At 36.6% G+C, this 21,704-nt stretch overlaps 1 protein-coding gene and 1 long non-coding RNA gene across 2 annotated transcripts in view; one reads left to right on the plus strand and one right to left on the minus strand.

Annotated features, from left to right (window-relative positions):
• Positions 1-21,704, plus strand: part of LOC141901875 (potassium voltage-gated channel protein Shal-like) — an 80,262-nt gene that overhangs the window by 13,461 nt on the left and 45,097 nt on the right. The window contains exon 3 of the mRNA XM_074789414.1: positions 18,314-18,476. Coding sequence (XP_074645515.1) covers positions 18,314-18,476 — 163 coding nt within the window. The remainder of the gene's footprint in view (positions 1-18,313; positions 18,477-21,704) is intronic.
• On the minus strand, positions 12,771-16,139 carry LOC141901876 (uncharacterized). Its single transcript, XR_012618867.1, has 3 exons — positions 16,085-16,139; positions 14,333-14,469; positions 12,771-14,225 (listed from the first exon to the last, which is right to left on the minus strand). It is a non-coding gene; the product is annotated as an uncharacterized LOC141901876 (long non-coding RNA).

Here is a 21,704-nt window from a genome sequence, read left to right on the forward strand (position 1 = left end):
TGTCATGTCATTTCTGTTCTATCAATAATGAATACATATGCAGTTCATCATTTCAACTCAACTTAATTATGCTAATATTTATTCTTCGACATTTTGCGGTGGTTCTGGCAGCCGGTTCAAACAGCATGAAAAGATCAATCTTACATGTTGGGTTGTGGTGTTGTGGTACAGCCCTATGCCTTGAGTAATCGGGCCCTACATATATCCGCAAGTTCTGATAAATGTTTACATTCGCTCACTGAGTGGTAAATCTAGTATTTAAGTAGAATTATCTGAAGCAAGCATGGCTAATTTTGTCCACTATATATCTGACCATGTGAAACCAGATATACAATGTTAATTTTGTAACTGGCTTGTGATATTCCTGAAAGGTTAAACTAAACTTGTTTATTTACAACTCGAATACATATTACGGATACATAAAGTCTGCCAATCCTACTGCACTCAATAGGTATTGGATCTGCCATGGATTCCAAAGACATGATAGAACCAGAAGCTACTGGATCTTGAGAAACTGGTGGTAATGGTCAGTGACTGGTAAGTCACTTGTTGCGGTGACTTGAGCATGTCTACTGATTTCCAGGAACCAAAATATTGCTAAGTTGGGCATGTTCTTGCCACTGCGACAGTGATCTGCAACTGGTCACGCAGAGTTGTAGTTGAATATTTTTGTGACCGATCGCAGCTGAATCGTGGCTGTGCTGTCAACCGATCACTGATTTGTACAAAATGGCAGTAGTGGTTTGAATCCAACACGTGCTTGTTTAGATACTGATTTTCTACACATTTTCATTTCGGAACTATTGCGCATTACCAATTTTCTATGCATTTTTATTTTGGAACTATTGCGTATTAGTGGGTTTTATTGTGATGAATGCAAGTAAAATCTAAACCAATTTCAAAGAAGTAATTTTTTCCCGTCTAGCGGAATGAGCCGGAGGGTATTATTTATTCATTGAGATTTTATGCTTTAATATAGCCGCTAATCGTTCAAAAGATCAATGATTGATGCAGTTAGTGATAATCGTGGTGACCTATTGGCGCACTGCGACTAACAACTGATTGCCAAGGTCACTTATAATCTTCAGTCGTAGCATGTTGAGCGCACTCCATCGTCGCTGCTGGATCTGTTGCGGGCATAGATCTCTGATTGTGATTAAATATAATCGCTTCATCAAATGTACCCTGGTACATTATTTCTTTAAAAATCCTGATCAACCTGTAACAATAACAGATCCGGCACTTATAGAAATGAAGTGAATACAAATCTCACTGCTGTTTACAAAAGTGACCTGGCCAATTAAAAGAAACAACTTGGTATCATTTTTTTGTTAAGTCTTTATTCTTTGAAAACTTAACCATAGGCTCGAAAATAAATTGGATTCCATTGATGACAGAAATATTGCAGTCGAAATCAGCACTTGATACATGTCAGAATTGATGCATTTTCAATTTTCCTTGTCATAATTTCTCTCACTTTTAGGGGAGTCACTGTATCAACAGGAAAAAGCATCAATATCACTTTGCATTCATGTAAAACTGAAACTCTTCTGAAATATTGTGTAACTACCTTGATGGTAGGCAATGTAATTGTTGCTGGTTTGTGTATAATGCAAAATGATAGTGCTGAAAGCATTCTATCTCAAGGGATGAATTTTACATTGATGAGGAACACTGCACATTAAATGGCACAATGAATGTATGTCTGGTGGTAGCTGGCAATGCATCATGTGTCTAATGTTTCATACAAATGGCTACTATTAGACCGAACTGGATCTTCCATCATAATTTTAAGGCCACTTGGGGCATAGCCCCAACAGGCTATTGTGTTCAATTTTCTTCTGCTGCCCGCCTGATTCGATGGGTTTTCTTGATATTTGGCAAATACATGTATCTGCCCTGCCAATCAAGTTTTCAAGTGAAATTTTGAAGACGCTGCAGTCAATCACCTTGATGTTTCATATCTGATATTTAAACCTTGATGTATATTTGCCCCCCTAGGGCCCATCAGCATAAGAACAAATTTTCGTCCATGAGACGAAGCATGGCCATCCTATGACTTTGTTGTGGCCAAAAATACCTGTAGTTTTGAGGTTTATAGCTCCTTGATAGTTTGCCATTTTTTATTGAAAATTCGTGATTGGGTATATTTTAGCAAAGGAGCTTTTAAACGTATGGGATGGGTATTAGGTCAATTTTTCATAGACGGTGGCCATCTATGTTTATATGTATATGTATGCATATTTTTGAACCTTTATCATTGGCGAATTTGCAGACGATACTATGTTTTGTGATTATGGTGAGTTTCAAGGTCATTGGTTTCTACATTTTCACCAGGGGTATTGAATAGCAGAATGACATGGTATATTTCCATAGATAATGGTACCAATGCATATTTTGTAACTCAATCGATTGCAAAATTGTAGCTCCTGATAAATTCTCTATGATTATGGTGAGTTTCAAGTTCATGATTTCTGTTATTTACAAAGGGGTGTTGAATAGCTGAATTATGTGGTATCTGTGTTACAATCCCGAGGGGACTACAATTTGTATTACATACTGTGGCGAATTAAAGGCATGAATTGATAGCTACTTAGGATATTCCGATTGACAAATGGAATTCCGGTCATTGAAATCCTAAGAGCCAACAAAACCAATTTATATGAAATTTGGTGGAGGGCCCAGTTTCACAAACAAATTTAACTTGTAACTCGAATAGCGATATATCCTGAATTAATGAAGAAATTAAATTGATTTAATAGTGAAACCTTTTTGTAAAACTGGACCCTGGGCTTAAACGCCCCCTTGGGTTTCCACAGATATTTGACTAATTTCCTTATATATTGGTACTTATGCATATATTGTAACATCAACCAATTGCAAAATTGTAGCTTATGATATGCTCTATGATTTGATGATTTTCGAGGCCATTAGTTTGTGTATATGTTCATGCATATGGGTTGATGTATTGAGGCATAGCACAGTATTTCTTTTCAAGTTTCAGCATTCACCAAGTGGGCGTGGTGTCCGTGGATTCCTATTTCAATTAATGATATTTCAAAATTCCAATTTATCGAGTAATGAACATTCCGTGTAGTAGCCATTAAGTTTTTTTTTTAATTCAAATGTTTAAACAGTTGATGAGATTCCCATGCAGAGATGCTCTCAGGGGCTTTCGAAACATAATACGCTGAAACAAGATGTTTCAAGGGATAGTTCATCAAATTCAGGTCGATTGGCTTCCCAGGAAGGCTATCTGTGGGCTTTGATGAAAAGTGATGTTTTCCCTCTAATCATTGCGTTTGTTTATGAACTAAGTTATTAAGGCTTTCAAAGATACCTTGTTTCTCAACTCTGGCTAGGTCCCAGAAAATTTGGCCCAAAATCATTAAAAACTTCAGCCTGCCGGGTCTTGTTCAAATTCATGTTATTCTTTTCTAAATATAGAATGATATCGAGCTGTAAGGTTATCTTCTTTAGTATAAAATACTACAGTAAACAGACAAATCAGTACTGCTATCAGCAGTTTTTGACCAAGCTCTTTTTCTGTGTAAAATTGTAGCTAACAGTACCCAGAGTGTCAATAACTCAAGACTAAATTTTTAGGGGATAGCCTCTCTAAAGACTGCTCTAAATATGGGCCGTATGGCTATGACTAAATATATGACTTTATTAACAATATATGTCCAGTTTCCTATTCGCTAAAATGATAGCCAATTGTCAACTGATTAAGACTCAAAATTCTGGGACAAAACGAAAGTGGTTTGTTCAGTACTAATTCGGAGTAAAGCTGTTTTTTTTTTACAAATGTATGAATTCGCCATTTAAATAATTCATGTTAAATGGGTATCGATTGTTGTGTCCTCTCAACGACTTGTATTCATACGATGTATTCTGATATCCATTAAATGTTGCGGTCGTATGGATTCCTGTAACTTTATCGTACCAACCGATGAATAGAGAGCCGCATATGTATAGATATTTCCAACTCGTGAAGAAGTGTGTGAGAGTCAATAACCACGAATCGAAGAAATACAGAGATTATTAAGCGCGTGAATCGATGGTCTTATCGAAATTCATTATTACCGTGAACTGTAGTAGACTCGTTGATTGACTATTCCATTTTATTAAACCGAGGCGAGACTGGCTCGCGATAGAAACATCATTGCATGTTTTTTTTTCTAAATTTCGTTGTGTTCAGTTGTTGTTTTGTTGTGAAAGCCACTCAGGGAAAACATATGGCATTTTCCAACCCGGCATACAAGTTTTTGATATACAACTAGATGAAAATCAATATTTCTCGTCAGTCATTTCACGTTGAAAGTGCTTTCTAATTGATTTCTTTTGATGGTTGTTAAACTGCTGTAATGTTCACCTTCCTTTTCGTAATCAGACAGTGACCCTATCTGATAAAGTTTTAGATTAAGCAGACTTGTGGGCACGATGTATGTGGACCCCGATTCTAGAATTTTGACCTTCTGGCACTAATTGCATATGGACATTAACCTTGTGGACAACAGTATTTGAAAAAGATTGTTATTGTGTGTTAGTGTTTCTTTTTCAGCTACTCGAAACAGCATTTTTCTCACTAAACAGGGTTTCTTGTTCCCATAGTCACGAACTTGTCCGCTTCATGTTAATTTCGTGCTGTATGGCTTTAGCACCTATTTAAAACCAGTCGCAAATCCACCTACTGATCAACATTATGGAAGGTGAAAAGCCCAAAACGTGGCCATATGTCATTCGATAGTTAAAGGTTTTAGAAGATGATGATACTACATAAAAGATGATGAAAACATGGAATCAAAGGTTTTGAATTTTTTCCATCTTTTATCATCACGCGCTTGTAGCCAGTAGCAATCTTTTAAGAGTCATGATGCTTTCTAGAACTATCGAATGACATATGACCACGTTTTGGTTATTTTTGCCTACCATAAAGTTGATGTGAATGTAGGTAAAAATGTCCCGGAAAATATGTCCCTGGAAAAAATGTCCGATAAGGTAGAAAAGTATGTCTCAGTATATCACTACTGATTTAGTAAATTTCACATCATAGTAACACCAGAGAACAAACTTGGTAATCGTGTAAATTGCACACTCCATTAAAAAAAGAATTCATTGAGTGACCATGAGAATTATAGGCCTAAAAATTTTGGCATTAATTAGTTTTTCCTATGAGAATATGTGAGCTCATTACATGATATGTTAAATTTAAGAAGATTTTACTATTGAATTGAATGCACAGTTGCTAAATAACATATCAACATTAATGGAGAAAATTATGAAAAGTTATAAAGTAAATGCACAATTACTTCAATTAATACGTCAAATTTAAGAAGATTTTAAATCTATAATACAAATGATGAAAGCAAAGTTTTTAAATCAAATAGTCATTATTTGTTAATTTAAATTGTAATTAAAATGTATTACCAAGTTTGGTCTCTGGTGTTATTATGATGTGAAATTAATTACAATACCAAGTTAGTAATAATGATAGACTTGGACATTTTTTTCCATGGGACATTTTTCCGGGGACATTTTTACCGTATACCAGTTGGTGTAGCATCTACGGTTAGGTTAGACGCTATTCGGCTGCGGGAACATAACGGAACATTAACGTATGCAGTGGTTTTACTGATGGATGATGATCACCACCTGTCGCTTCATCGTCTGTCCTTTGCCCATCAGAGAGCAGAAGGAGAGGAGACAATTAGCAACAACGAATGGCTAGTTAGGACATCATAATCGTTCATATAGTATTAAACATTAACTCCTTCACACACTGCCATTGCGCGGCAACGGCAATTTATTCCTGGGCTGTCATGATGTCTGTTTACATTATTTCTTGTCGTTACTATGGCAACATCGGAAAATAAATCTTTGCTGGCGGTATCATGTCGGCAGTCTGGCCCGGAATAAGAAATTTCAGGAGGCTATATGGCTGAATGACGCTTGATTTATGTACAAAGCATTGTCAGATGGAACTCCGGCAATTTCATGCTGTAGAATGTGCAGGAGGGATGGTCATTGACATTTCAATATGATAGCAATTTATAGGTTAATGGCGCATTATGAATTACTGCGCAAGAATCTTATTTTGCAATATCAAATAGATGCCATTAGGGCGTGTGTCCACTTGACAGTTCATGCTTGTGGTTTTGATTTTGTGCAAATCCTTCACTCACGTGTATTGAAGCTTCATGTATGTAGAAGAATCAATATCGTTGTAATGTGCCTTTTCAGCGTATATGACTGATTTCAGATTATTTATTATTTGTGTACATGCGCACCTTTTATATGTAAGTTGAGTTGTAATGAACGTTGAATTAACATGAAATTGAACACAGAATAGGTGTTTTGACGCCTTATAAAACGTTACCATTATAAAACCTAAACAATGTCCACCGTTGAGCGTCATTTTACAAACGACAACCGTAAATCGATGTGCAAAAAACGTCACAGGTCTATTTGTACACATACAAGCTATTTGGCAAAATATTATTGACAAAGATGTAGAATGGCTTCCTGTGATTATATAGTGAGCTCTATTTTAACGTCGAAATGTTATATTGCATTGAATATCATTAGAAGACGTTTTGTAATAGTAAAGGATGTATGATTATATCAGAAGCGGCAGGGTAATAGAAATGATAAGTAAATCGGATTATTCGGTCAAAATGGCGGATGTATACACGATTTGGAAGTCTGATATAAAATTAAGACCCTGACATGGGGACGCTGGTGGAATGACGAAGCTATCTACGATCTTAGGGCCGGCGTGAATTTCATCGGCGGCTACAAGCGGTCAATATAAAAGTGTGATAACATATGATTTCAATATTCAAATGTTTTAGAAAAATATGTTTGATATTAGGGGTATGCAGGTTTCTTGAGATTAGCAATTTATAATAGCATAGCTGTCATATAGGGCTCCGCGTTCTCTGATGGCATGTGTAGGTGACAATTCAATTCAATTCTATATTGATCCTTATTACATATAAAATTCCGGGATAAAATTCCCAAATTCAATAAAGTTACAAATTTAAGAATAAAAACATACAAGACACGCGTAATTCATACCGAATAACATAAACAAGTTATTTTAAATGACTGTCTTCTTCAACCCAGACTTAGGAGGATATTGAGTGACAGCCAAACCGGGCGGACCGGTGAATGAAGTCGGTCGCAAGTTATCAATTATTGACAATTTTCAATAAAAAACTTTTAGCCAGTACTATGTACAGTGGAAGACCTGTATCAGAGGGAGTAAATTTAGATCAGCCTCTGTCAAAATCTCTTGATAGTGAGCTTGTCACTGCGGGACTGTAAATTTGTTTTTTTTCGTTTTTGAGTTGTTTATTTTTCTCCTGATTTTATTGTTCTGCTTTTCAGTGAAATAAGTATTGAATTGCAGTGATTGAATTGAGAATAATGGAGAACCTAATGAACAGATGAACCTTTGAGAAATGAATGAACTTTTCCCTTCAATAGATCAAACATTATGGAAACTATACCGATATCTGAGTAGAAAAATGAATTGAAAGTATATTTGGTAGGTCATATGATAAGGTATGGATTCAGGACCCTAACCTGCAGTTCGAAGTTCGTTGAAAATGAACAAATTTTAAAAATCTAAGACTGCGTGCTCGTCATGCCATCTGGTGGGATAGCTGGTGTTGCGGGTGGTCCCCGTTGTTTCCGGTGATAATATTTATAGAGCATCCTCAAAGTAAATACACATGGAAATGGGCTGCACCCATTTATATAACTGGTCCTACCTTTTGTATGCAAAAATCAATGAATAGCGCTCTACATTCACTCTGGCAGGTACTGACAGTAGCATCTGTGTTGTCACAAACCCATAAAAACGGATAAAGCCTTTTATTTTGAAAAATTGAGAATGTTTATTCAAATTTATTCGCAATATCTATATCATGAAGGGGACACTGTTGTTTTTCATGTGCAGTTTGCGAAAGATGTATTCATAGTTTATTCATGAATAGCTTTGTTATTATAGAGTCATTTTTTTATCAAAATTTATAGAACGGTTTGTTATATTATACAAATTGATAGTTATATCTGGGTCTCGGGTGTAATTTCAGCCAAATTCAGTTCCTGAAGTTTCCAGTAGATTTTAGAAGTTGCCAATTTAACCTGTCTCAGGTGCGGATTCAGATGGTTGCAGCGTAGGCACGTGCTACCATCGCGAAAATCTCGTGCCCTTTTTTTCATGCCCAAAGTAGAAAACACATTTTTAAAAGATGAGGGAGATGATTTTAAACAAAAAGCACATAATTCTTCATGATTTTGTCTTTATTACGTGGAAAATATATCTCAATGCAGTTAATTTGCTTGAAAGCACTTCGTGTCAGGACTTTCATTGCTTGGAAATTGCAGCAAAAGAGCAGATTTTCTAAATTTCAGAATGCCCTTTTTAATTGAAGTATGTCCTTTTTATTTCCAAATGCCTTTTTTTCAAAATGCCCTTTTTATAAATTGTGCTACCCTCGACAGTGGTCCCTGGATCCGTCCCCGTGTCTGTGTAGTAAATCTTGCACGGAGAACTTGGTCTTCCATTGAATTTTGATGAAACTTGGTACAACTATTTTTTTACATATCTAGTTGTGCAGCTGCTATTCATTTTCTGAAAAAATCAGAGATGGCGAATTGGCAGCCATTGAAACCTGTCTGTGTAGTGTTGTACGGACAACTCGTAGGTCTTTGGTTGTATTTTGATGAAACCTGGTACAACCATTCAGTATGGTATTTAGTTGTACACTTGTAGTTTATGATGGCTAACTGATGACCATTTTGACATGTATCTGTCTAGTCACGCCGCGGACAACTAGGTCTTTCAATCTGAACCGCATTTGTGGAAACAGGGTATTGGTCTGTGCAGACATTTCTAGATATTACTGGTCCTGCCATATTTCGCCACAAGTATTTTTATTTATTCAGGTGGTTGTTACTTATTAAGTAAACATTTTATGACTGTGGTTTATTATACATTTGGACACGGCAATCTGTGGTAAATTATGGGACATTTTAAAACGATCAAAAACACTCGGTGACCAGCACATTCAAGAGGCAGATTTCATGGTTCATTATAATCCATTATATATACATCAACTTGAGGCAATATAAACATGATTAAACATGAAACTATATTAATCAGCTTGATGACAATTTAATGACCAGATTATTTTAATTCAGGATTGGGTCTGAACGTTTGCCTCATATTAAAAAACTTCCAATTTTTTAGAATCGATAGATATACCCTGCCATGTTTAAGGTGATGAATTACATTTTATTTTTGATTGTATTACCGTGATGATTTGAATATCTTTAGGAACTTCGATGTATTTGTTAAAAAAAATCCAACTTTAGAACTGCTGAATTAATAAGAATAGGTATTGATGTACACTGATCCCTTCAATAGTGTATACAGTGTACAATGTATATTGTATGTAGTATTCAATTGTAAATTACATTTGTTGGGGTTTATAATGCTTTTATTTTCATTATAAATTATAGGGAAGTTTCCAGTTTCCAGGCGCCATTTTGCGCTAATACGCGCATGCAGAAAATGGACGGTCAACCATTCGCGTGCGCTTGACTCAACCGTTGGCCATGCGCATTTCTATGAAGATATTTTTGCCAATGTAGTATTAACAAAATCCTCAGATAAAACTCTATCTTCAATGAAAAGTTCTACAGTGTATCTCAAAACATGAAAAAGTTACAGTCAATAACACAAAATTACCAATCTTTTTGAGGCGCCTTCCTTAAAGTGACGTATATTTTTTAAACTGTAACTGTATCCGATTGATGCAGCCGAGAAAAATAAAATAAAACACCATCAGAGAATAGAAATTGTCACCTTTCTAACGATACATGACTTAAATTTTTGAAGGGGGATGGACTACAATGAATCGCGCTAAAGGTTTTAGTCTAAAAAATGTGAAAATCTTTCCAACAATGCGGGACCCACGGGACCGCCTCAAAATGGCGCTTGGAAACTGGAAACTTCCATATTGTAAATACTACAGAAGTTTATTATGACTTGTGATGCAGAGATTCACAATTACAATTTAGAACGGATATGGAACCTAGACCTGTATGCAGCCTTTCTTTGGGGAGGGTTGCGAGCGCTGGCGCAAGGATGCTTGCGGGATGGGGTTCAACTAAGAAAATTTTGGAAATTGAAGTGTTTCAGATGAATTTCCAGGTCAATTCAAGTGAATATTTCATATAAAAAGTTGCTGAAATGTGTGAGATAATCAGTGATGGAAAATGTAGTCTATATGGTGGGTAGGTGCTTTCACACCTCCGGGTACAGGCCGGGAACCAGTTTCAGTATAGCTTTTGAAGATAACATACAATAACCAGATAGTCTTGAGACAGTTAGATAGTCTTGATTCCGCTATTGATTTGATAGGTTGATAGAATTTGTTCTTCTCAACTTCTATCGGTAAATAGTGAAACTGCATAGCTTCAGAAAGTCTAGGACACCTAGAGACGTGTGCTCTACTAACTGAGCCACTATAGCTGTTTGCTAGGCTATGATGTTATAGATGGTGAGCTCACCGATGTTTGAAATACGATAAACAGTTCAGAAGATGCCGGAACTAATCGGGCCAGTGAATTCCAGTGTTTGAATAGATTCCGAAGAAATTAGAGGAATTCCTCTTCAAAAACACCTTTTACATTTATTTTTCGTATTCATAAGAAAAGGTTTTTAAATACTGGGCATACATCTAAGTACAATTTATGTACTTAATGGTATTATAGTTTGAGCTTTATTTTATTTTTTTGTCGATTTCACAATATAGATTATCGGTTTAATGTTATAGACAGTAGCTTCTAGTTAATGTCCCGTGATGGAATTTCTAATGAAATCTTCTGGAACCTAGAATAGAATGGGCTTAGTTCTAGGTACTGTTCTGTGAGTGTATTTTTTTAAAAAGATTTTAAGGATTCTTCTACAAGCCAGAATAATGACTTTCCTTGCCAACGACAGGGAAAAAGTCGACTCCTGCAGCGTATTAGACTAGGCTCCGCGTTTAAGCACTGCGCACGTCTAATTCCATTGTTTGCATGTGTCTGACTTTTCATCATTACGGTTCTTGTCAATAGCGTTTTCTTCACAAGCTGTCTCATAAATCTCATCTCATTTATCGCTGATATTTATTGATTTTGCGCGAAACTCGATCAGATTTTGTTGTTACCAAACTGTGTAGTTAGTATGCGTGTATCAGCAGTACACGTCGGTTACAGGTGTCTGTTCAAGCTGTCACCGTGGCTCGCGGGGCTTTAATGAACATATAACAAGTTAATCGATTATAAGAATTTGTTTTTAACGGTATGGCTTTACGGGAATTAATGGGTTTTTTTCGTGTCCGATTCGAATGCTCTCCTGCAAAAGTCGATTCGATGGCTATATATATCTGGCTACGCTCTTATTATTCGATCTTATCTATTCCCGGATCGAGGAAACTAGATCCCAACATCTTTCACAAATTAATTTATTCATTGATGTACATGTAGTTGGACCTGTGTAGAAAACTACAAACATATGACTTTCCATTTCATTTACAATGGCGTTGCTTCTAAGCAAGTTGCTAAGGAGCAACCTGACTAAATGAAACGGTAAGTATACAGAACTGTAGCTAATGAAATGGTCATGTCATACATAGTTTTATGTAAAGCGTAATTCGGGTTGCATTAAGATGCAACCTAAGCCGAACGTCTGAGATTCGGTCTTAAGAACACTTAAGTCACATTGTTAGGTCAAGTTGTTGATCTCGCCAAGACTTGTTTGTTGGATCTTATGCCATCTGTGTTGAGCCTTATTCAGTTCGCATAAGATCGCTCGATCATAGACAGTCAGGTCAATCGGATTTTTAGTGCAACCTGAGTTTAGTTAGGCTTAAGTAAAGCTTTTGATAAAGATATCATGAGGTAACAGGTAAAAATTCGCCCTGTTCAAAATTCCCCAAATTCAGTTAAAAAAAATCAAATTAGAGTTATATTTGGTAGTGCATATCAGACATGAATGAACTGATGATTTAGGAGGTTATGTTTTGCTGCAGTTTGTCTGCTCAGTTTTTATCTTAGCAAAATTATCCAATCACCACTCTCAATAAGCCAGTGGGTTAATTGTATGGACTGAGTTTAGATGTTTGAGTTGTAATAATAGTGATGATAATTTATTTTCTTAAATAGCACTTAACTAAAATCATAATCTAAGCACTTCACATTACTGAAGGCACGGTCACCAAATGAACGATTTGAGACAGGAATGATAAGACGGGTTCTGTCTTGACAAGAACGAAGTGCCTGTGCAGGCTTATAAACAGTGACTAGTGATTCAAGATAAGCAGGAGCAAGACCATGCAAACACTTATAGACAAGGAGAAGAATTTTAAAATCAACAAGGGCAGAAATCGGAAGCCAATGAAGCTTAATTAAAGCTGGAGTAATATGGTCAAACTTTTTAGTTTTTGTAATGAGACGAGCTGCATTATTTTGGACTAACTGCAAACAATGAATTAGGGTTGTATTTGTTCCAATGAGAAGAGAATTTGTATAGTCCAGCCGAGAAGTAACTAAAGATGAGACAGCATATTTACAGGCCTGGTCATCAAGTAGATGACGTATCTTACTAATCGAATACAAATGAAAGTGCAGTCCTGCATAAACTATTAACATGATCAGTAAGAGAAAAGTTTTCATCAAATACTACACCAAGATTCTTAATTTTGGGTGATGGAAAAATTTCACAATCATCAATGTCAAGATGAAGATTATCATCTAGGATATTTCTTTGAATATGACGAACCGATGACAGAAAACTCTGTTGTACTGGAATTTGCCTTGAGCTTGTTAATTGCCATCCAGTTGAATAGCACTTTGACTAGCTGATTAATTTGATTTAAACTCGATAAAACCTCATCTAAGTTTCTAGGATTCACAACTTTATGTAACTGATCATCGTCAGCATAGATATGATATGAAGTATTTGCTGATCGGATAATAGCACCAATAGGCTGTACATACATAAAAGAATAGGGCCCAAAACTGAGCCTTGTGGAACACCATACCAGAGGCTTTAAGAACTTGAACTTTTACCTTCAACTATGACAGTTTGGGTGCGTTCTTTCAAGTAACTTTTGATTAACTGAATAATATCCTGACCTGTACCAAAATTTGACTCAAGACGATGCAACAGTATGTCATGATTATTTGATGATTTGAATTATTTTTTCAAAGTCCCGCAATATGTCATGATTCTTAAATTTTGATCATGCAAAACACTCAAAAGTCCATTTTATGTCCAATTTTTGATTATGTATTCCGCGATCATATTGAGCATGAAATTGAAGGAATTACTGCCATGTAAGTTTCATAATCAACATGAGAATGTTGATGAGATTTACAATGAGAATGATATTCACTGGGAGATTTTTTACCCAGTGGGATTTTTACCTGGGGGGGATAATTCTATCTACATTTCAATTGTACACTAGTAGCTAGTTTAAAGGTTTACTGTATAGTTCTAGTATAAGGTCATAATTCTGTGAAACTGGCTGTGGTTTTGTGCAATAATGGTAGCTTATGTTATAGTTACATTATATGAATAGCCTTGAATAGTATTTTCATTCATAGCCTAATGCATTATTTAACTGTTGTAAGTATATACAAATTTAATCGGTTTTTGAATGTTTTTTCAAGCTGTTACTGCAGAGAATAATCGTTTGTCGATGGGATTGATTCTTTGTGTGATGGCATTCAAACCCTACTGTCGGATTTCCTCCCTTTCACAAATGATTTGTGGGTCCTGGAGAAGAGTTTCTGGTGCAGACAACACAGTGACAAAAGCTGTTATTACACAGGCGATTTGGCCCAAGCCAAATTGGAATGGATAAGGCCTGAGTCAAATTTGGCACATGTCTAATCAGAGCGCACGCTCACATGTAAGCCACTCATGCAATACTAAACAATACCAATCAAAGCAAAGAGATTCATTCCCAGAACCAATTGCAATTCAAACGCAATCATTTGTCTCATGCTAGAATTTCGATGATTTTGGTTGGGCCAAATTTTCCTGTTTGGCACCTGTGTGAACAGTTGTTCCAGGCCAAATTAGGTATGGGTCAAAAATGCTTGTCTGATCGCAGCTAACGCATACGTTCTCCAACCGCATGGCCCAAAGACATTGAGATCTGCAACAACAGAAAAAATATGTATAATCACTTCTGATTGTCATGAAAATATTTGGAGATGTCACCTGACTAGTGATCATACTGAGAGTGTTGCCGCCAAAATTTACCTCGCCAAACACTATGTTGTAGATATCCTCCCCTGACTGGTTATACCTGCAGTTTATGAGATATTTCTAGATGACTTTCATTCTCCTTTGCCATATATATATACATATATATGCTAAATGCAACTCGGTTGTTCATGCTACAATGATAATTGATATGCAGCTCGCCTTAAAGACATTTAAGAATGGATTGCAGCTGATGTGTAAAAGGAAAACCACATTCTATGCTGTATAAACATGTATGAAAAGTCAGGCAGATGCACGCCATATTGATTGCTGTGATGAAATGACATTATTGCTATCACCCCAGGTGGCTGCGGCTGTTGTGCCAACCTTTAGAATCACTTGAGATCACAACTGATAAACACTAAAATAAAGATTGATTATTCATGGGAAATCCAATCACAGCAAAAACCTGCAATCAAATAAGAATTAGATATAACATAATGATTAATGCTTACAATCATTGTACTTGCTTTTAATCCACCATCAGGGCAAATTCATATAAAAAGTGCTGTTGAAAACATAGTTATGGTGAAAGATATGTGTTTGCAATGTGCTGTTACAGTTTGATGAAATGCGTCTAAAAATTTTCGTTATTCAGAAACTGACAATGCATCATATTTCGTTTTGAATAAGTCTGAAAGTTTGAAGGATTTTGCGGTTGGCGTAGGAGTTAGGAGACGGTGTGATGCCTGGATCTGTATGCAGACGCTTCGAGTGCTGCGTGGACAATAATACGAAATTACGTATTCACTCGCTGCCATTCGATGGCAACTTGTTTACTCTGAATCTCTCCATAAATATTAGATATCTTGTCGCGATTGTTAATATCACCAGAAGATACTATAGCAGAAACTTGAACTGCCTCTGAGACAGGTGCTGTAAATCTATGGAGTTTTTATTTGAGTGCCTGGATCCACCATGTAATGACTAATATTGGTGAATCAGGCAAAGCTGGTATTTAAGGAGACCATGATTAAGGATTGCCCAAGACCCCCCTTATACTTAAGCTATTGATGCAGCAACCATTATATTTTTGTTATAAAACAAGGAAATGCATTGAATCTAGTGCTGCATCATATTCAATATTTGTAAGGTCAATACCTTTGCCAAATACCATGCCTGGTTATTGAAATAAAGCGCACTATAGGAACTGGCAACACTAAAAGTTCTTATTTGAAATATATTAGTATGGTAACAAATATGGATCCTTTTGAAAATGTATAAAAACTTCACTTATTTGAGCATCGTTATGAATTTTTTATTATGACTACATTGTTTTGTGTCGACAAAAGATGCCAGTGACCACACACGAGGTGATATCATAGTGAATTTGTCGCGACAAAAATTGCCTACAGATCATCAGGAAATTGCTTAGTGTGTGCACCAGGCTTAACATTCCCCCTGTAAAGATATGTTTTGATCATGGAGCGTTCAGTTCCTAATTTTCCCCTTTAAAGATGTGCTTGGATTGTGGGGCATTTAGTTCCTAATTTCCCCTTTAACCCATTAGCACTCAGGAATTTAACGGTGTAGTGTCAATTACTCCTCAGAAAATTCAAGGTGAAATCCAAGATCATCATGATACCGAATTTCGTTAATACGAACCATAACGTCACACGGAGAGCAGGTGTGACAGACAGTAGTGTTATTTTGTAGTAAATAGTCAAGGCTTTCATATGATGTAAGATTTGATGAGGTGGGCCACCAAAATCGTGTCCTTTTGGCCCGCCGAAATTCATCCAAACTTACTTGGATTTGAAGTGAGCGCCCAGATGTCTCATCTTCAAACTCGAAATACTCGAGAAATTGAACTAGGAGGATGTTGATTTCTGTTTGGAATTTCGAGGACTTAGATGTGTAGGTTATCATGAGCTATTGGGTTCGAATCCCACTATAACCGTTTTCGTGCAGCATACAAAAATTGGTAGTTTCCTAATATTTCCCTGGAAAGAGGTGCTGGGATCATTGGGTGTTCAGTTCTTATATACTAAGCAACAAGTTGCTTTAGATCTTCATGATTTAAATCAGGACAAATAAATGAATATATGTTAATTAAATGATATGTGTTCATATCCGCTTCATTTTTTCATCATCTTGGCTTGAATCAAGAGGATTTGGTATTTGATATGGTTCGTCTATCATATCCTTTGCTGTACTATATAGTATTTAAGTAGATTCCCTTATGAAACAATATTCCTTTTGTTAATTTTCATACCTAGCTCGAATCTCTGTACGTATGGGGATTAAATGTGCTTGTAAAAATGGACAGTGTGACGTTGTCAGGACTTGAACCCAATTTAATCACAAATGTATGCCGTTACCGTCTGAAACACAGTCCCATGTTTAAGATGACATGGCGTCATCACATGAAATGCTATAAATATTGAATGAGTGCTTCTACAGCAAATGGTGGAGATCAAAATGATGTCGAATTTACGTTGAATCCCTCTATGTATTAAAACCGGCTAATATCTTATCATGGTAGTATGCCTGACTTGCAACTAACCCCTATTATGTGAATCCTCGTCGAGTGCCTTACGCTTCGTGAATGAAGAAATATCGAATGGCTTACACTGGGGGCTCAGGTTTTTCATTGACGCCTGCATTAAATCCAAGCGAGCTATTGCGTTCACTTTTAGTCTTTCCTGACAATGGGGTTTGTATATGGTCACCAGGGGGCATTGATCTATCTTTTAGTCTATCGATCAACTACCAAAATGTCAAGTTTTTGTGATGATAGTTTCATAAATCCTGGGAACCTGGAAAAAACTTATCGACAATCAGAATTTCAGCCATTAGAAAAAAGCAATTGCTCCTAATTCAATTTATTACACGATGTGCAGCAACAGAATTGTTCTTCAAGGAGAGTATGGGAGGTTTTTGGTTTGAAATTGAATTTTAGGACTCATCCTGGACATCCCGTATATATATATTAAGTTGTATTCATAAGTAAGGCCTTAAGCATTCTGTGCATGATTGATGTCTTGCATAATTGAATGCCGCAGTGTAGAATACATATTGCCATCATTTGAAATTCTCTATGTAGACCTGGGTCCAGTTTCATGAAAAGTTTGAGCTTAATTTCGTACCATTGTCCTCATTTAAAACATGTTGCCAATAACGATCAAACCAAAAATTTGAGTTTAACTTTTTCGTTAAACTTACTGACATTTCGAGAAAGCCATTGTTGGGCAGAAGTATTGCAATTTGGGTTATATGTTAGGGCATCATTAAAGCGGTAGTAGTGCTGGAAAAATAAAATGGCGGCTTTTTAGCTGCGGCTATGAGGTAGCTGCAGATATTACTATACTTACTACATTGGAAATCGTGCAAAACGCGTGACTGAAATCTCAAAATTTTGTTAACGCATTCCACCAGTTTTAAGTACATGCATGGATCGCAGATGCTAAAATGCTCAGGAATAAAAACAATTGTGGTTTGAATTGAAATCAAGATTTTTCATTTCATGAAAATTGCAAATTATCAAAAATTACAAACATCTTATCGGCCGTTGAAGGACGCGCAGAATGTCCTTACTAGACCAAAAATCTGGTTGAAAAAGCTGCCATTATGTGCTTTGGAGTGCTCCGTAACACCTTCAGACTCCATATAGGGAATGGGATTAAACCATTATTCAGTAAGGGGTTATTTCAGAGGTTATTTAATATGTCATGTAAGAAAAATGTACGAAATAATTAATTGTGCTATTCATCCGCAGGGTAAACGATTTAATTTGCTGACCATTATTCTTTTCCTTTCCAAAAAACACTAAACAGTCATATCAGTGATCACCCCTGGGCAAACACAGTTATATCGATAACAACACACAACCTGGTAACTTAAACAGCGTCGGGAGCCTCTGTGGGGATGATATTCATAGCCGCAGTGTCAAAGCCTTTGGACTTCTCATTGAACTACATAATCTTAATGCATGTGTGTCGACGTAGCTAATAACTTTTGAAAATATCTTCTTTACAGATATGGTGACATGGTACCGAAAACGATTACTGGTAAAATAGTAGGAGGTGTATGCTCACTAAGTGGTGTTTTGGTAATTGCTCTTCCAGTTCCTGTCATTGTTTCCAATTTTAGTCGTATATATCATCAAAACCAACGGGCCGACAAACGAAAAGCACAAAAGGTAGGAAACCATTCGACTGAGAAATTCCAGCCATGTCATTTTTTTCTCATACCTCATCTACTTGATCATTTTTGATATATGATATAATAATTTCTATTATATTTGTATATCTTATAGTTGTGTGTTTTTGTTTTCATTGATAATCAACTATTTTAAGTGTGTTTGCGCGTGCGCGTGTTAGGTGGCATGCAAAACTTTTCCGATGTTTCGAAGCTGCGAGTATCAAAATATTTCACCGCATATAAGTAGCGGTGAGACATATTTAAGTGGACGAGAAACTGTTTCAACGAAAGTATTCTAAGAATTTGTGTACTTTAGATACTATATTTTCATCGTGGTAGCAAATAATGGCCTACATTTTAAGATACACCTAAAGTGTAAAAACGATCATAATCAAATATATTAGCTTGATTCTATTTCTTGAATTAATGAGTGATCTGTCTCGATTCCTCAGTGGTAAACCCGTACTATGGGACACCATTAACGATGTTTGTTTTGCCAGTTCCGTAGGTTCCCGAACTACCGTTGTTGATATTTCATGAAGCTATATCGCGTTGCGTCGTACTGGTCATCATTATTCCTCATCGCTATCTCTCTAGTTTATGATCCATTAATGGTTATGTTACCAGGCAACCGACTTCAGCAGACGTAATGTATGAATTTCCCTGAAGTATTGCTGTTGAAATATGATAATAACGTGGCCCTAACACGCGTGGCTTAAAGAGCAAAGAGAAAGGATGCACAATTTTAATTAGCAAACATATTGTTCGAAGCCCGATAATTATAAAATCGATGAACTCGCGTCACTTCGAGACTCATGCGTCGATTTCTGATTTTGACTCGACTATCGGATTAAAATGCACAATGGGGAAAACTGCGAACCACCATGTTAAGATAAAATTAACTTTGCATGACAGCATGAGCTGAATGTCAAAGGATGTCTGGAATTCGGTAATGTCTAGTTCGCAGTAATCTCTCCATGCTCTGGTACTACATATTTGAAAGACATAGTGCCATAACGGCAACAATGGCATAGTTCCCAAATATCCCTGTAAGGACAAGGTTAGGACACTGGATGGTAGTCTTTAGAACTACTGTTTGGGAGAACGCTTCTTGCTAATTGAGATTTTCGCAGCGGACTGCCGTAGTGAACGCATAGGCTGGAAGTCATTGCAAAATTACAGCCACACGAAGTATTCCGCGCATAATAACAGTTTTTTCATATCACATTGGTAATGCAAGGCTCATTTTCTCCGAATTGTCGATAACATTTCATTGAATAGTGATAATTAGTTCTGATTATTGATTCTCTTTCTGTAATATGTGTTAATTAGATTCTAACATAAGAGACTGTATTCATACACATTGCGTGTATGTAGTATGTATTGCAAATATGAATAAGCATGCCCTATCTAAAATTCTGATCGCATATTTTTTATTAAAAATTACGTCTGACGTGATCGAATTCTAGTTTCCATATCTGAATTTGCGTTTTGGGCGGCATCGATCCTCATCGATTCATCGAAAAAGACCTCCGCATGGGGAATATTATTTTGGTCAGGAAACGGGCACGGAGTTTCCATACTGTAAACTGTGTCAGCTAATTGAATTCAGTGTTAGGGGGCTGTGTATTAGGGTCCCAGCGGATCTTTTCATACGATTATCACACCAGAGTTTCAGGAAATAATCAAGCATAAACAATCAGCTATAACAGTATTGATCTGCACTGTTAATCGGTTTTAGATATCAGTTAAGTTGATAACGACAGCTGTCTGTACTTATTGCGCGTTGTCTCTAGTGTCAAAGGGTAACAGATTTTTGTTGTTCTCTTATGCATGCCCAATTCGGCAGTTTGCTTAATTTGTGCCATATTGAATCAATGACATCGAGCTTGGAAACTCGAGTTTTCGTCACCTTAAACTGGGGTTTAGAGCGTTTGATCCTAGACCTAACAGCTGCAATCACACGGATGCCAAATTGGCACAGATCAGGCCCAAGTCAAATTTGGCCCAATTTTGGCCCATGTCTAATTAGAGAGTATGCTTACACGTAGACCACTCACTCGATACTAAACAATGCTTAAACGAAGTGAAGTGAGTCACTTCTGGAACTAGTTGCAATTCATATGCAATAATTTGATCCGTGCTAGAATTTGGCTTGGGCTTGGTCTGAAATTTCCAAATTTCACCTGGGCCAAACAGACATGGCCCCATTTAGGCACCCATGTGAACAGTTCCGGGCCAAAACGCTTGTGTGATCGTGGCTAACATCTTGGCTATTGGACCAATAAAACAATCGAGGGGACGTATTAATCCTTCAACTAGTCCACTATTCACGGAGTGTTTTAATTTGCTAGCATGATGAAATTCTGCTTCATCAGAATGAACTCTACTGGGACACAAACATGAAAGAGGAGAAAGCGAGTTATGCTTGCCTAGCATTACCATGACAACGGTTGCAGTTTTGAAACCTGATTAAAACTGCCTGGCCTTTGCGCAAATCATGAATTTTTAAATATCGCGACATTATCAATGCGAAAGCTAATTCCTCATGTCCAGAGCATTTTCATCAAATTGACTTTCACATCTCGCCTGCAAAGAATCAAAGAGTAGTAGATGACATAATTGAATTCATTGTAGGTGAATTTATCGACTATGCAGATGATTTTCTTCAGTTGAAGATTTCACAGGTTTACCTGGACCTGGCATCTGGCTTTCAGGCGCAAATGATTTATCAATTTGACCATGATTAATATGTAATTAGCAGTCAGTTTTCTCTGCAATTCGTTTAATGATGAGGCAATCAGGAAATAACCATTATCTGGAAAATATTAATAATTGTGTTATATTTGGCGTAAAATTGCCATGAGATGTTCTGCTTCGATGGTTGGGCTGATTGATGTCCGGGGCCTTCAATGATTCGGAATGTTATTTATATCTTCATATGATACATTGATGTCGGGTATCATTTTCTTGACATGTTTGACATTTTCAGATGTGCAGGCACTCAAGGAATCTCAAATAGTCCAAGCGAATTCAGACAGATGTGACCTTTAGATTTTCAATACTAGTTTGAATTTCTAAACTATTACTGGCAGATAGTTTCATACTGTGTTGACTAGTTTATCAACCTGTGTCCGAGCAATACTAATGAATTACATGAATATATGATTTCTAGCATCGACCACGAAAAATGTCATCATTTCAAAAGGAGGTGCTTTTCTAAATT

This window comes from Tubulanus polymorphus, chromosome 3 (genome assembly GCF_964204645.1).
Source record: "Tubulanus polymorphus chromosome 3, tnTubPoly1.2, whole genome shotgun sequence".
NCBI classification, from domain to species: Eukaryota; Metazoa; Nemertea; class Palaeonemertea; order Tubulaniformes; family Tubulanidae; genus Tubulanus; species Tubulanus polymorphus.